Source organism: Marmota marmota, unplaced genomic scaffold (assembly GCF_001458135.2).
Source record: "Marmota marmota marmota unplaced genomic scaffold, marMar, whole genome shotgun sequence".
Taxonomy (NCBI): Eukaryota; Metazoa; Chordata; class Mammalia; order Rodentia; family Sciuridae; genus Marmota; species Marmota marmota.
Genome location: NW_026000185.1, coordinates 22,723,686 through 22,736,148, shown reverse-complemented (window position 1 = coordinate 22,736,148; position 12,463 = coordinate 22,723,686). Strand labels below are relative to the sequence as shown.

General features: G+C 44.4%; 1 protein-coding gene across 2 annotated transcripts in view; it reads right to left on the bottom strand.

Annotated features, from left to right (window-relative positions):
- The window catches only part of Rabgef1 (RAB guanine nucleotide exchange factor 1), a 34,833-nt gene extending 23,383 nt beyond the window's left edge, over positions 1 to 11,450 (bottom strand). The window contains exons 1-2 of one of the 2 annotated variants that reach the window (XM_015491391.2): positions 11,254 to 11,450; positions 8,402 to 8,568 (exon numbers count right to left, since the gene is read on the bottom strand). In XM_015491391.2, the coding sequence (XP_015346877.1) occupies positions 8,402 to 8,568; positions 11,254 to 11,450 (364 nt within the window). The remainder of the gene's footprint in view (positions 1 to 8,401; positions 8,569 to 11,253) is intronic. The other variant, XM_015491390.2, reaches the window with a different exon arrangement.
- Between the last annotated feature and the right edge of the window lie 1,013 nt (positions 11,451 to 12,463).

Sequence of the window (12,463 nt, the reverse complement as noted above, 5' to 3'; positions counted from 1 at the left end):
CGATCCTCAGCACCACACAGAAATTATATCCATTAACAACTAAAATCTTAAAAAAAAAAAATGTACTTAGGCTGGGCATGATGGTACATGCCTGTAATCCCAGCAGCTCAGGAGAATCACAGGTTTGAGGCCAGACTCAGCAATTTAGTGAGGCTCTAAACAATTTAGCAAAACACTGTCTCAAGATGAAAAATAAAAAGAGGGCTGGGGATGTGGCTCAGTGGTAAAGTGCCCCTGGGCTCAATTCCTGGTTAAATAATAAATAAAAATGTGCTTTAAACTCCACACATTTCTGGGACCTTGTACAGAAAGAGGACAACTCAGGAGAATATTATAGTTCCTCTGACTATTGTTATATGACATGGACAAAAAGGTCTGTAGTATAACATAGTTTATGAGTGACAGGACTATCATTTGTTAGTCACAGTGAGCACCTTTCAGTCATATGAATTCATGCTAATGAAAGGACTCTTGTGGGCCCCTAAACAGCTTCAGGATGAGGGGAAAAGGGCTAGAGATCTCACTTTTTTATTAGTGCCTTATCAGTCGTTCATGTAACAGTGGGGTTCATTCTAACATATTCATAAATGCATAAAACATACTCTGTTCCATTTCAACCCCTACTACTTACCCTCTCCCTCCCGTCCTCCCTCTCCCCACTCCTCCCTGTCCTTTATTGGGCTTCCATTGATTTTGTAAAATTAGTGCACTGTAGTTACATATAAAATCAGAATGCACTGTGACGTATTCATACATGCACACAGCATAATCTGTCGATTTCAACCCCTAGTTCTTCCCCTTTCCTTCCCTCCTCCCTCCCACTGGTCCCTTGCTTCTCTTCTACTGTCCTCCCTTCTGTTTCAGGAGATCCCCTTTTCTCTCTCCAGCTTCCACATATGAGAGAAAACATGCAGCCCTTGGCGTTCGAGAATCTCTTGTTTCACTGAGGCCAACGTTCTCTAGTTCCATCCATTTACCAGCTAATGCCATGATTTCATTTACTTTAGGCTGAGTAAAACTCCATTGGGTATATATACATTTTCTTTATCTATTCATCTGTTGATGGACATCGAGCTGGTTCCATAGCTTGGCTACTGTGAACTGTGCTACTCTAAATACTGATGTGACTGTACCGATAGGGCATGCTGATTTAATAGTGGAACAGCTGGGTCATATGGTGGATCCACTCCTGGCTTTTTTTTTTTTTTAATATTTATTTTTTTAGCTTTAGGTGGACACAATATCTTTCTTTTATTTTTATGTGGTGCTGAGGTTCGAACCCAGTGCCTCATGCATGCCAGGCGAGCACGCTACTACTTGAGCCATATCCCCAGCCCCATCCATTCCCCTGGCTTTTTGAGGAACCTCCCGAGTGGCTTTCCAAAGTAGTTGTGCTAATCTGCAGTCCCCTTAAAGGTGTACAAGTGTAACATCCCTCCCAATCCTTGGGGCTAGAGACTTTAAATCACCAATGGCCAATTAACAAGCCAATCGAGCTACGTCTATAAAAATCCTTATAATATAAACAAGGCAAGATGCATGACACACACCTGTATTCCCAAAACTCAGGAAGCTGAGCCAGGAGGATCACAAGTTCAAAGCCAGTCGAGCAAGACCAGGTCTTAAAAAAAATTTTTTTTTTAAGGTTTGGGGATAGAGTGCCTAGCATGTACAAAGCCTTGGGTTCAATCCTCAGTATCTCAAAAAAGAAAAGGTGCCTTAAATGACAAAATTCAGGCAGATTCCAGGCTGGTGAACACACCAATGTGCAAGGAAAATGGTACGCCTGGAATAGAGACCCTGCCATGACCTTGCCCTATGCAAATCTTCCTTTGGTGGTTTCTGAGTTGTATCCTTTATACTAAACTGGCAAACAGAAGTGTTTTCCCGAGATTCGTGAGTCATTATAACAAACGATCAAATCTGAGGAAGAAGGCTGTAGGGACCACTCTCTGCCTCCTATCTGTCAGGTGAGAAATACAGGTACAACCCTCACCAGGTGGGTACTGGTGCTAAAGTGGGGCAGTCTTGTGAGACTGACTCCTTAATCTGTGGAGTCCATGCTAATTCTGGGTAGTTAGTTCAAAGAACAGGATCAAACTGTCAGATACCAACTGATGTCAGAGAATTAAAGACATCACATATTTGGTGTCAGAAAGAAACAAAACAACAACAAAAAACCTCTTAGTCCTACCTAGGCAATGAAGATTTATGTTCCAAATACAACTGTCCCTCCATAGGCACAGGTCCTTAATCCTCAGAGAGAAAGCAGTTGGGGGCGGTGATGACTGAAGTAGATGCCCACCGACTTCTTTCTCTTGTAGTTATTCCTTAAACAATATAGTAATGACCATTTTCAAGTCACTTACATTCTGTTAGGTTTTATAAATAAGCTAGAGATGATGTACATATACAGGAGGATATTCCTAGGTTACATGCAAACACCATGCCATTCTATCTAAGGTCCTTGAACACAGGCAGGTTGGGGTACACCCAAGAGGGTGTGGAACCCAGCCCCTGGGTGCCAAGGAAGAAGTGGACATTTTATGTCATATATTATAAAAGGTGGTTTTACAAGATAAACAACACTCAGAATAAAAAAGGAAAATGCAACCAAGCAGAGTTACTGAAGACAGACCTGAAAACAATCAAGAATTAAACTGGTTCCAAATTCAGCACTGGGACTCACGAGCTGCCTGGGTTTCATCAGCCTGAAGGCCCTGGTCCTGAGAGCAGCCACCCTGAGAGGGCACTGTGACTCCCTCCCTCCCTGTAGGATAGTTGCAGTTCTGTTCCTTTTAAGTTTCATTCTGAAGTAATCTCAATGCCTGTGTGCACTATTTTTTCCAAACCCTTTCAGACTAGATTTCCATAAAACATGATCTCTATCTCTTAGGAGCATATTTCCTAACAAGAATATTCTTCACTACAGTATACTTACTACTGTCATAACTATACTGTAGTTAGGAATATTAACTACATAACTACAGCATAATTATCAAATTCAGGGAAAAGTCACATTCATTTAAAATCCATGCTCCGGGTTTGTTGACTGTTCTCAAAACAAGTCTTGGGCTTTTTTCTCTCTGACATAGGATCCAATCAAAGACACAGGTTGCACTTGGTGCTTACCTATCTTCAGGCTACCTGAAGACGTTCCTTGGAAACGTTCCCCAACTTTCTTTTTTTTTTTTTTTTTTAAATATTTATTTATTTATTTTTCGGTGGACACAACATCTTTGTTTTGTATGTGGTGCTGAGGATCGAACCCGGGCCGCACGCATGCCAGGCGAGCGCGCTACCACTTGAGCCACATCCCCAGCCCTCCCCAACTTTCTTATCAGTTTTTTTTTTTTTTTAAGATGGACACAATACTTTTATTTATTTATTTTTATGCGGTGCTGAGGATAGAACCCAGTACCTCACAAGGGCGAGGCAAGCGCTTTACCACTGAGCCACAACTCCAGCCCCTTCTTTTCAGTTTTTTTTATAATGTGACATTTTTTAAGAGGACAGGCCAGTTATTTCATCAAATGCCCTCGACGTGGGTCTCTCTGCTGCTTCTCCACAGCTGTGATCAGGTTACAGATTTTCAGCTTGTGTATTTTGTAAGGGTTGTGCTGGTCTTGAGTGTCCACCTGGAGGCACATGAGGCCCATCCTCCCCAGTTTCACAGTCACTGCTTCTCTATTTGGAATTAATGAACACCTGGTGAGGAGTTCATCTGAGACCATGCTCCAAAACTCCTCTTCAGCAAACCCCCACACCCTCGGATAGCGCCTCTGAGGACATTCGCCTAGACCGCGCTTCCGATGACTTTCCTGTGCAGCTACTTTTCTACTTTATTTGTGGAACAGACTTGCAGGTTATTAACTTATTCACTGAATTTTGCTCTGTTTCTTGTCCTGAATTATTTTGATGCTCAAACTATACCAGGTCTGGCCAGTGGGCAGTAAGCATGCTTTCAAGCTAACTTTTGACGGGTTCCCAAAGTTCTTCCCGGATCCAGCTCCAGGTGAGTCATTTCTCCAAGAAGCCCTGGCACACCCTACTGAAAAAAAGCATTTAGAATCTAAGGTCTCAGTGGATAGACTGATATTTCAATTTTTTAAAAAAGAAAAGATATTCCTCCTACAGCATTGTCTTTAGATCAGGCCTTCTGGATTCTGCTCAGGGACTACATTCATGTGAGCTCAAGAAAAAAAAGGGCATCTGAAACTTCTAAGCAAGCACCCTGACATGGCAGCCTATCTGACTCCTGCACAAGCTTAGTTCACACACCAGATACTGGGGACTGACCAGCCACGAGTAGACTAAGCCTTGAGGGCCATTTTCTCTGAAGGGGGCTCAACTCTGACAAGATATTAAAATACTCTTCAAACCCCTCAGAAGGGTATTTGTGCTCTGTCTACAACCAAACTCTGAGGGCAGGAATGTTGATTTCTAGTCCTGACTCAGTAAGCTGAAGTTGAACTTGGCTTAGGCTAGCCCTCCCCCCACACACGGACAGACAACCCATCAGGCTAAATCAGGAAGCTCACCTATCAAACTCGCGTAATCTGTGAAACAAGGACCCAAGAGCATCCTATGTTTTTCTTCTTGCTAAGGCTAAACCCAGAGGTGTGCTACCACTGAGTCACATCCCCAGCAGCCCCCAACCCTTGTAGGAGACAGGGTCTCACTAAATTGCAGGCTAACCTCCAGCTTGCAATTCTCCTGTCTTGGCTGGGATAACAGGTGTGCACCACCATGCCTAGCAGTGTTCTTTTTACTAACAAAGAATTTACCATCAGAAAATTCTACATCCAAAAACAAAGCAGAAAAACTGATGAGCTAAAAATCTAAAGTACAAATCTAACATACAAAAAGAAAGAAACTCCCGGCCTGTGAGTAGCAGTGCTTTCCTAGAGAGGCTAGAAAGGCATGGACGTAAACTGACAGGTAAAGAGCTAGCCCAGAGGATTCCCAGCCATCACTCCCTGATAGTCAAGAAGTCTGTTAACACTGCCACTAGGGTTACAGATTACCTTCATGATAATGAAATAAGATAAGACCAAGCATATTAAAGAAGGAACATGGATCAGGCATGGTGGTCCATGTCTGCAATCCTAGCAACTCAGGAGGCTGAGGCAGGAGGATCACAAGTTCATAGCAAACCTTAGCAACTTAGTGAGGCCCTAAGCAACTTAGCAAGACCTCTACCAAAAATAAAAAGGCAGGGCTAGGGATAGAGCTCAGTTGGTACAGTGCTTGCCTCACATGCACAAGGCTCTGGGTTCAATCCCCAGAACCACCAAAAAATAAAAATAATAAATAAAAAGGGCTGGATGTGCGGCTTAGTGCTTAAACGTCTCTGGTTCAATCACTGGTGAAAGAAATGGATGGTGGGGAGGAACGGAGGAAGGAAGGAAGACAGGCAAAATGGACAGGATTCCCTGTAGCAGATGTGTGCCAATGGCCAGAACTGCCGTCACCACCCCCCAGGTAACAAGACAGGAGCACTTCTGCTGATGAATACATTCAGCAGAAACCCTCCCCTTTATAAACAAAGACAGAAAACGTTCTTAGAAGAAAGAGACTAAAGCTATTCGCATACAAGCTTCCTGGAATCATTTCTCTCAGAAATACAGGCTCTGTGCTGAATCACGAATCTTCTTTCCATAGAACAATTCACCGTGTTCAGAGGCTTTCCTTTTTTAATTAAAAAAAAAAAAAAAAGTGGGGGCTGGGATTGTGGCTCAGTGGTAGAGCACTCACCTAGCATGTGCGAGGCCGTGGGTTTGATCCTCAGAACCACATAAAAATAAATAAAGATATTGTATCCAACTAGAACTAAAAACAAATAAATAAATAATAAACATTTAAAGAGTGTGTATGTATACATTGGCATTGAGGAGTGAACCCAGCAGCTTAACCACTGAGCCACATCTTTATATATTTTATTCTGAGACAGGGTCTTTTTTTCTTTTTTTTTTTTTAGACAGAGAATTTTTTTTAATATTTATTTTTCAGTTTTTGGCGGACACAACATCATTGTTTGTATGTGGTGCTGAGGATCGAACCTGGGCCGCACGCATGCCAGGCGAGCGCGCTACCGCTTGAGCCACATCCCCAGCCCCCTGAGACAGGGTCTTGCTAAGTTGCTCAGGGCCTCTCTAAATGACTGAGGCTGGCTTTGAACTTGCAATGCTCCCACCTCAGCCTCCAAAGATGCTGGGATTACAGGCATGCACCACTGTGCCCTTTGTTCACAGGCTTTTAGGGCATAATTTTTTTAAAAACCCCCAAGGAGAATCAGGAGAAATACTTGACTATTATGTACTAAAGTAAAAGGAATCTCATTTAATGTATATACATGTATGTGTATGTTTAAAATTTTTTGTTTGTATATGTGTGAATGAACAGACTGGGTTTCTAAGATACATACATGTTTGAGGTAAAGGGATATGATGGGAAAAACTTGAACCAGGAGTTAGGATATCTAAGTTTTGATATATCAATTCATTATACAACCTTGTTAAATTAGTCTTCAGGGACTTTCATAATGCCATTTGTAAAAAGAGGCAGTTTGAGCAAATGATTTTATGACTTTTTTCCACTATTTTGTCTGTTGTAATTAATACATGCCATTTCACTATATGTCATAAATTTATAAAGTTAACGAGACTTTCCCACAGCAGGAAACAGAATTTAAGTTAAACAGGAGGGAATGGCTTTGGTTGATGCCCTTGAACTTCTTAACACCAGATTATTCCAAAAGAAAAACAACCTGCATTTTAAAATAGCTAACACATATTGGAGACTTAGTGTGTCAGGCTCTGTGCTAAGCTCTTACACATCGACTCACTTAATCCTCATCACATGCTCTGATAAGTATTATTTGTCCCTCAGCACAGTTAGGACTCAAAGAGATTAGTCTGTCTAAGGTCACACAAAAAAGCCAAAGCCAGACAAACACCAAGAGTGACTCCAAAGCCCACGCTTTTAATCACCCAATTACACCTTCTGCAAATAAATAAATAAGCCATGAGCCAGACGCACTCTTACTAACCTGTAGCAGGTACTGATTATTTCCCTTCTTACCAACTAGAGAGAAAATTGCTACAACCGGCAGCCAACCAGGAAACAACTCTATGATAATCATGTGAACAAAAAGATTAAAGGTGCACATTTCTTTGTGGGTATTTATTGCTGTTTGAGACAGGACCTGCTATTACAGAGACTTTGAACTTGCGTCCACCTGCCTCAGCCTCAGCAAGATCTGCATTTCTGGCTACAGGCCACCTTTCCCTTTGATAAAGAAAGCAGCAACACCCCTCACATCTGGAAGGCCAGCAAAGGCCCTTGGGGTGCTATTCTTTCATCACCCTACCTTTAGGAAGACCAAGTACTCAGGGTGGCACTGGAGAACCGAGAGGGAGTGCTGAGAGAACAACTCCTCTGCAAGCCTCAGTGCTGATTCCTGGTCTCTCACCACTCCAAATGTACTGGGACCTCGATCACTCACATCCAGGGTTCAAGACTGGGCCCTAGCAACAGACTCTCCTGTTTCACACTAGGCCACTTCAACTAGTCTACTCCCTGGCAGAACAAATGTGACTTTAGTAACATCCTCCTGTTGGTTAGACAGCGTAAGAAGTAGGATAGGCCGGGGCAATGATGCATACGTGTAATCCCAGTAGCTCGGGAGGCTGAGGCAGGAGGATCTCGAGTTCAAAGCCAGCCTCAGCAACTTAGTGAGATCTTGTCTCTAAATAAAAAATAAAAAGGGCTAGGGATGTGGCTCAATGGTTAAGTACCCATGGGTTTAATCCCTAGTGTCAAAAAGGAAAAAAAGTAAGATGAATACAGACATCTATATATAAATCAATACACGAGAAAACACCTGACATGCGTTACTTTCATGCACCCTAAGGGCCGAAAGTGAGACTTTTCCTATTTGTTCCTCATGTCTTTCCTTGAGATATAAGCTATCCCTCAGAGAAGCTCTTGGAGAGAGCCTCTCTCAGATGAATTCTGAGCCTTAAAACAGCCATTTCTAATAAGCTACGGACACCAAGGCATGATATCAAGGAAAACAAACAAGGATCCAACAAATAAAGACACAGAAAGTGTAACTACCTAAGAGACGTCCCCTGGAGGGAGAGGGTTTTATAAACAGAACTCCACATTTCAACCCCTGTTCTCCTGCGGCATAAAGAAGTGTCTCTGAACACTGCGTCCTCTGGGCAGAGAAAGGACTACTTTCACATACAGTCTGACCCTCAAATGTAACTTTGGTTTCAAATCTGGGCTCGGATTCTCAAAAGCTTATAAAAAACAGAAAGCTGAGCCCACACGCATCACAGATCCATTCTGCATCTTCCTCAGATACAGAAGAAAGAAAGCATCAGAAAATTACCCTTTTTTGATCCAACTCTGGAAGAAGCACTGAAGAATTTCTTCACTGTGGTAACCTTGCGGGTCTTCTCATTGGTCTTCTTCTCTTCAAATTTGGAAAACGTGAGGGACGGGGCCCCCTGGCTGCTCTGACTGCTGGCAAAGGCCTCTTCCTCCTCCCGCTGGAGTCTGAAATTCAAGAGAGGGTTACGGATGTTGTATTCTCCAATTTTCCTCATATCTGTAGGTCATCACTCAACTAATCAAGGAGGATCCAGACAATCTGTAACACAGGCTACACACATAGTCCTTCTGAGGTCTCTGATGGAAGGCTACAGCACAAAACTGTTCTATACACGTCTACAAACTCCAGATGGGACCTCCTCTCTGGGTGGTGTTCATTCAGCAACTGCATTAGGGTCCCGTGAAACAAAGCCCGGTCCTTTCCCCTAATGAGTTCAAGACTGGAACAGAGGAAGAGGTAAGTGCATCACTGCCATGGAATGGGACGCTTCCTAAACTAGAGCGAAGCCACAAGGGCCACAAGAACCCAGGACAGGACAACTAAAGACGCTGCAGGCATCTGAGGAGGCTAAACCATGGGACATTTGGGGCAGGTTCTGAAGGATGAGCGGAGGCCATGGAGGACACTCCGAGAGGCCCATGTGGCTTGTTTCAGAGTGAGTTCAGAAGGCTATTTTCTGGGTTCATTATGTGGCAGAGAACCGAGAAAGACTATAAACCCAAAAGTTATTATCAGTTATTATCAGAAAGAAATGCAGGTATCCCAGTTCAACTTGAGAGGTAGAGAAATTAGAGACAGAGACAATATTAAGAGGGTATTACAGCTGGCCATACTGCTGCATGTCTATAATATTAGCAACCTGGGAGGCTCAGGCAGGAGAAGCAGGAGGATCACAAGTTCGAGGCCAGTCTGCCAGGCCAGTCTGCCAACCTAGCAAGACCCTGTCTCATAATAAAAATAAAGAGAGCTAGGCCTGTAGCTCAGTGGTAAAGTGCCCCTGGATTCAGTCCCAAGTGAGGCCTCTTCCTCAAAAAAGCCAGTTACTCAGGAGGCAAGAAGGTCACAAGTTTGAGGCCATGTTGGGCGAGAACCCGTCTCAAAAAAAATTATGTTATATACATTTATGAATATGTCAAAAGGAACCCATAAAAACATTAAAAAAAACATATTACAAAGGTTGAAATCAAAGAAAATAAAGATCTGGAAAATAGGAGTTCAAAAGATAAAATTCGAAAAAGACTTTTCTGGGCTAGAGCATATAGAACATGCTCAAGCAGCTGCAGGCGGCAAGGGCAGCCCAGGAGGGGTCAAGGAGGACTTCCGAGCTGCTGGATAAGGATCCACCCAGGAAGGTCGGGAGGAAATGCTGGGAGCTGGAGAGGGAAGAGAAGGGCAACGGATCTGGCGAGAGGTCAGCTGCATCTGAAGACCTCTGTGCTGCAGGACAGTGGTTCTCAGTGTAGGTCCCCAGACAGCGGTGTCAGTGTCACCAGGACCCTGGAGACTGGCACTTTCCAGTGCCCTCCTCCTGTCATCAGTCTCCAGAGGGGTCTGGCCAGCACTGCCTCCTCCAGCCCTCTCGAAGACCCTGACGCCAGTGTAAGTCTGGGGAACATAGCTCAGGAAATCTCAAGCCAGGTCACAACTGTGTGCAGTCAAGAAACAGAAATGGCAGTCACAGGTGGAAGGTGTCCTAGGACAGAAGAGGAACTCATCTTTTTCTGAGACAGAAGCCAACTTAAAGACATTAGTATGTTTTGAGGTAGAAAGGGGGAAATCTGGGGAGATTCATGCCCAGTGGCCTCTACTTTCCCTGTGAAACGGGATCAGATCCCAAGAGCTCCAGTTCAACAGGACACCCAAGGTGACCATGAATGTTCTGCATCTCTGCTTTTTCTCTGACCACAACCACTGGGAGCAGGAGGTGCTGTATTCTTCTTGATCACCAGAAGCCGATGTCGCAGCTGCTTAACAAGACTGGTTGTCAGGTGACAAACTGACAGCAATGGCTGTCAGTTTGGTTGGACCTTCTTCCGTGGAGACGGTTTTACAGTTTCCAGGATGCTCTGGCATGGGATTAACATCCTTTAAGCCTTTTTACCTTTTTCTTTTTGGGTACTAGGGATTTAACCCAGAGGTGCTTAAGCACTGAGCCATAGCCCAGTTCTTTTTTGAGACAGGGTCTCACTGACTTGCTCAGGCCCTCACTAAGTTGATGAGCCTGGCCTCAAACTTGCAGTCCTCCTGCCTCAGCCTCCTGAACCATTGAGATTATAGGTGTGCACCACTATAGCCAGCTAAAGTTTTTTCTTCCTTTTTTGGAGACAGGGTCTGGCTACATTGCCCAGGTTGATGCCTACCCCGGATCCTGAGCAGCGGATTGCAGGCCTGGGCCGCTGTGCCTGCTCAATGACAGCTCACCAGCTATTCCACCTTTTATTTTTCACTATCACCATATTTCTAGACAATACCAACTACCTGAGACTAACAAACCCCACCTAAGGAAAAGCCTGATTCCCACAAGGCAAGGCCCAGGTGCACACATTGAGAAGTCTGCTGCCACGCCACACTGGATGCACCAGAAGAGGGAGGGAAGGATGCTCAGGCCATGCCCTGTGCGAGGGTGTCCAGGTGAGAACCATGACCCCCAAGACAAAACAGTCACAAGTGAACACCAACACAAAGTGTGTTCAACATCAGCTGAGAAAAAGAAGGGAAAAGTACCCTTTCTCCCACCATCATGCTGACTTGCTGACATAGCTCAAAACAAGAGAGAAATGCTATCTGGACAATGACAGGACTTGGTACCCACTTCTGTCCCCATTAACCCACCATAGGTGGCATCCTACCGTTCAGCCAGCTCCCAATCCTCCTGGATCTGCTTCTGCCGGGCTCGGTGGTACTCCTCCCTCCAGCACTTGGAGCAGAAGCCCTGCCAGGCAGGGTTGCCGTAATAGCCACATCCCTTCTTGCACAGGAGTTCCGACTGGTCCACATGAATTCCTCGGCGCTCCGACTTGAGGCTCATCTTCTTCCTGCCAACCATGGAACAAATGAGAAAGTGTAAAGAGGAATTCATGGTCATCCTATAACTAAAAGCATTTATGAATGTGGGTGAGTCCATGATCTTCAAGCTATATGGGAAGGAAGAAGGGAAGGAAGGAAAAGAGGAAAGGAAGAAAGGGACTGGGGAAAAAAGAAAAGCTAAATACAGCAAATTCCCGAACATATGATCTCATTCCCCGCCCAAAGTATAAACAACACTTTAGGACTAGATAAAAGATCTAAACCTAAGACCAGAAACTATAGAACTCCTGGAAGAAAATACAGGGAAATCCACCTGAAACTGGACGTGGTAATGCTTTCTTAGATAAGACATCAAAAGCAAAACAGACAAGAGAGACTGTCCAAAACTTTTGGCTGGGTGCAGTGTAATTCCAGCAGCTCAAGAAGCTGAGGCAGGAGCATCGCCAAGTTCGAGGCCAGCCTCAGCAACCTAGCAAGGCCCTAAGCAACTTAGTGAGACCCTGTCTCAAAATAAAACATTAAAAAAGGACTGGTGATGTAGCTCAGTGGTTAAGCACCTCTGGGGTAAAGCCCCATTATCGGAACAAAAAAAAGTGGGAGGGACTTCTGCACGCCAAAGAAAACTATAAACAAGTAAAAAGGTAACTTAGAGCTGGGAAGAGGAGAGGTCTGCAAGGCAGGCGTCTGACAAGGGATTAAGCTGTCTCCCATAGCTCCATAACCAACCAAATACCAGATCTTAAAATGGGCAAAGGAGCCAAATAAAAAGTTCTCCAAAGACAGAAATGGTCCAACAAACCTAAGTTACCATCACTAAGCACTGGTGACACCTCACACCTCACCTTTTAGGACAAACACCCTCAACAGCCCTCAGGAGACCAGTGTGGTGAGAACATGGAGAACTGGCGTGTGTGTGCACTGCTGGGGGATTCCAAGTGCAAGGCCTCTGCAGAAAACAGCGGGTCCTTCCTCAGAACATGGAGGCCAGGCTGGGCGCAGGGGCAAGCGCCTGAGCCCAGCTACTTGGCAGGC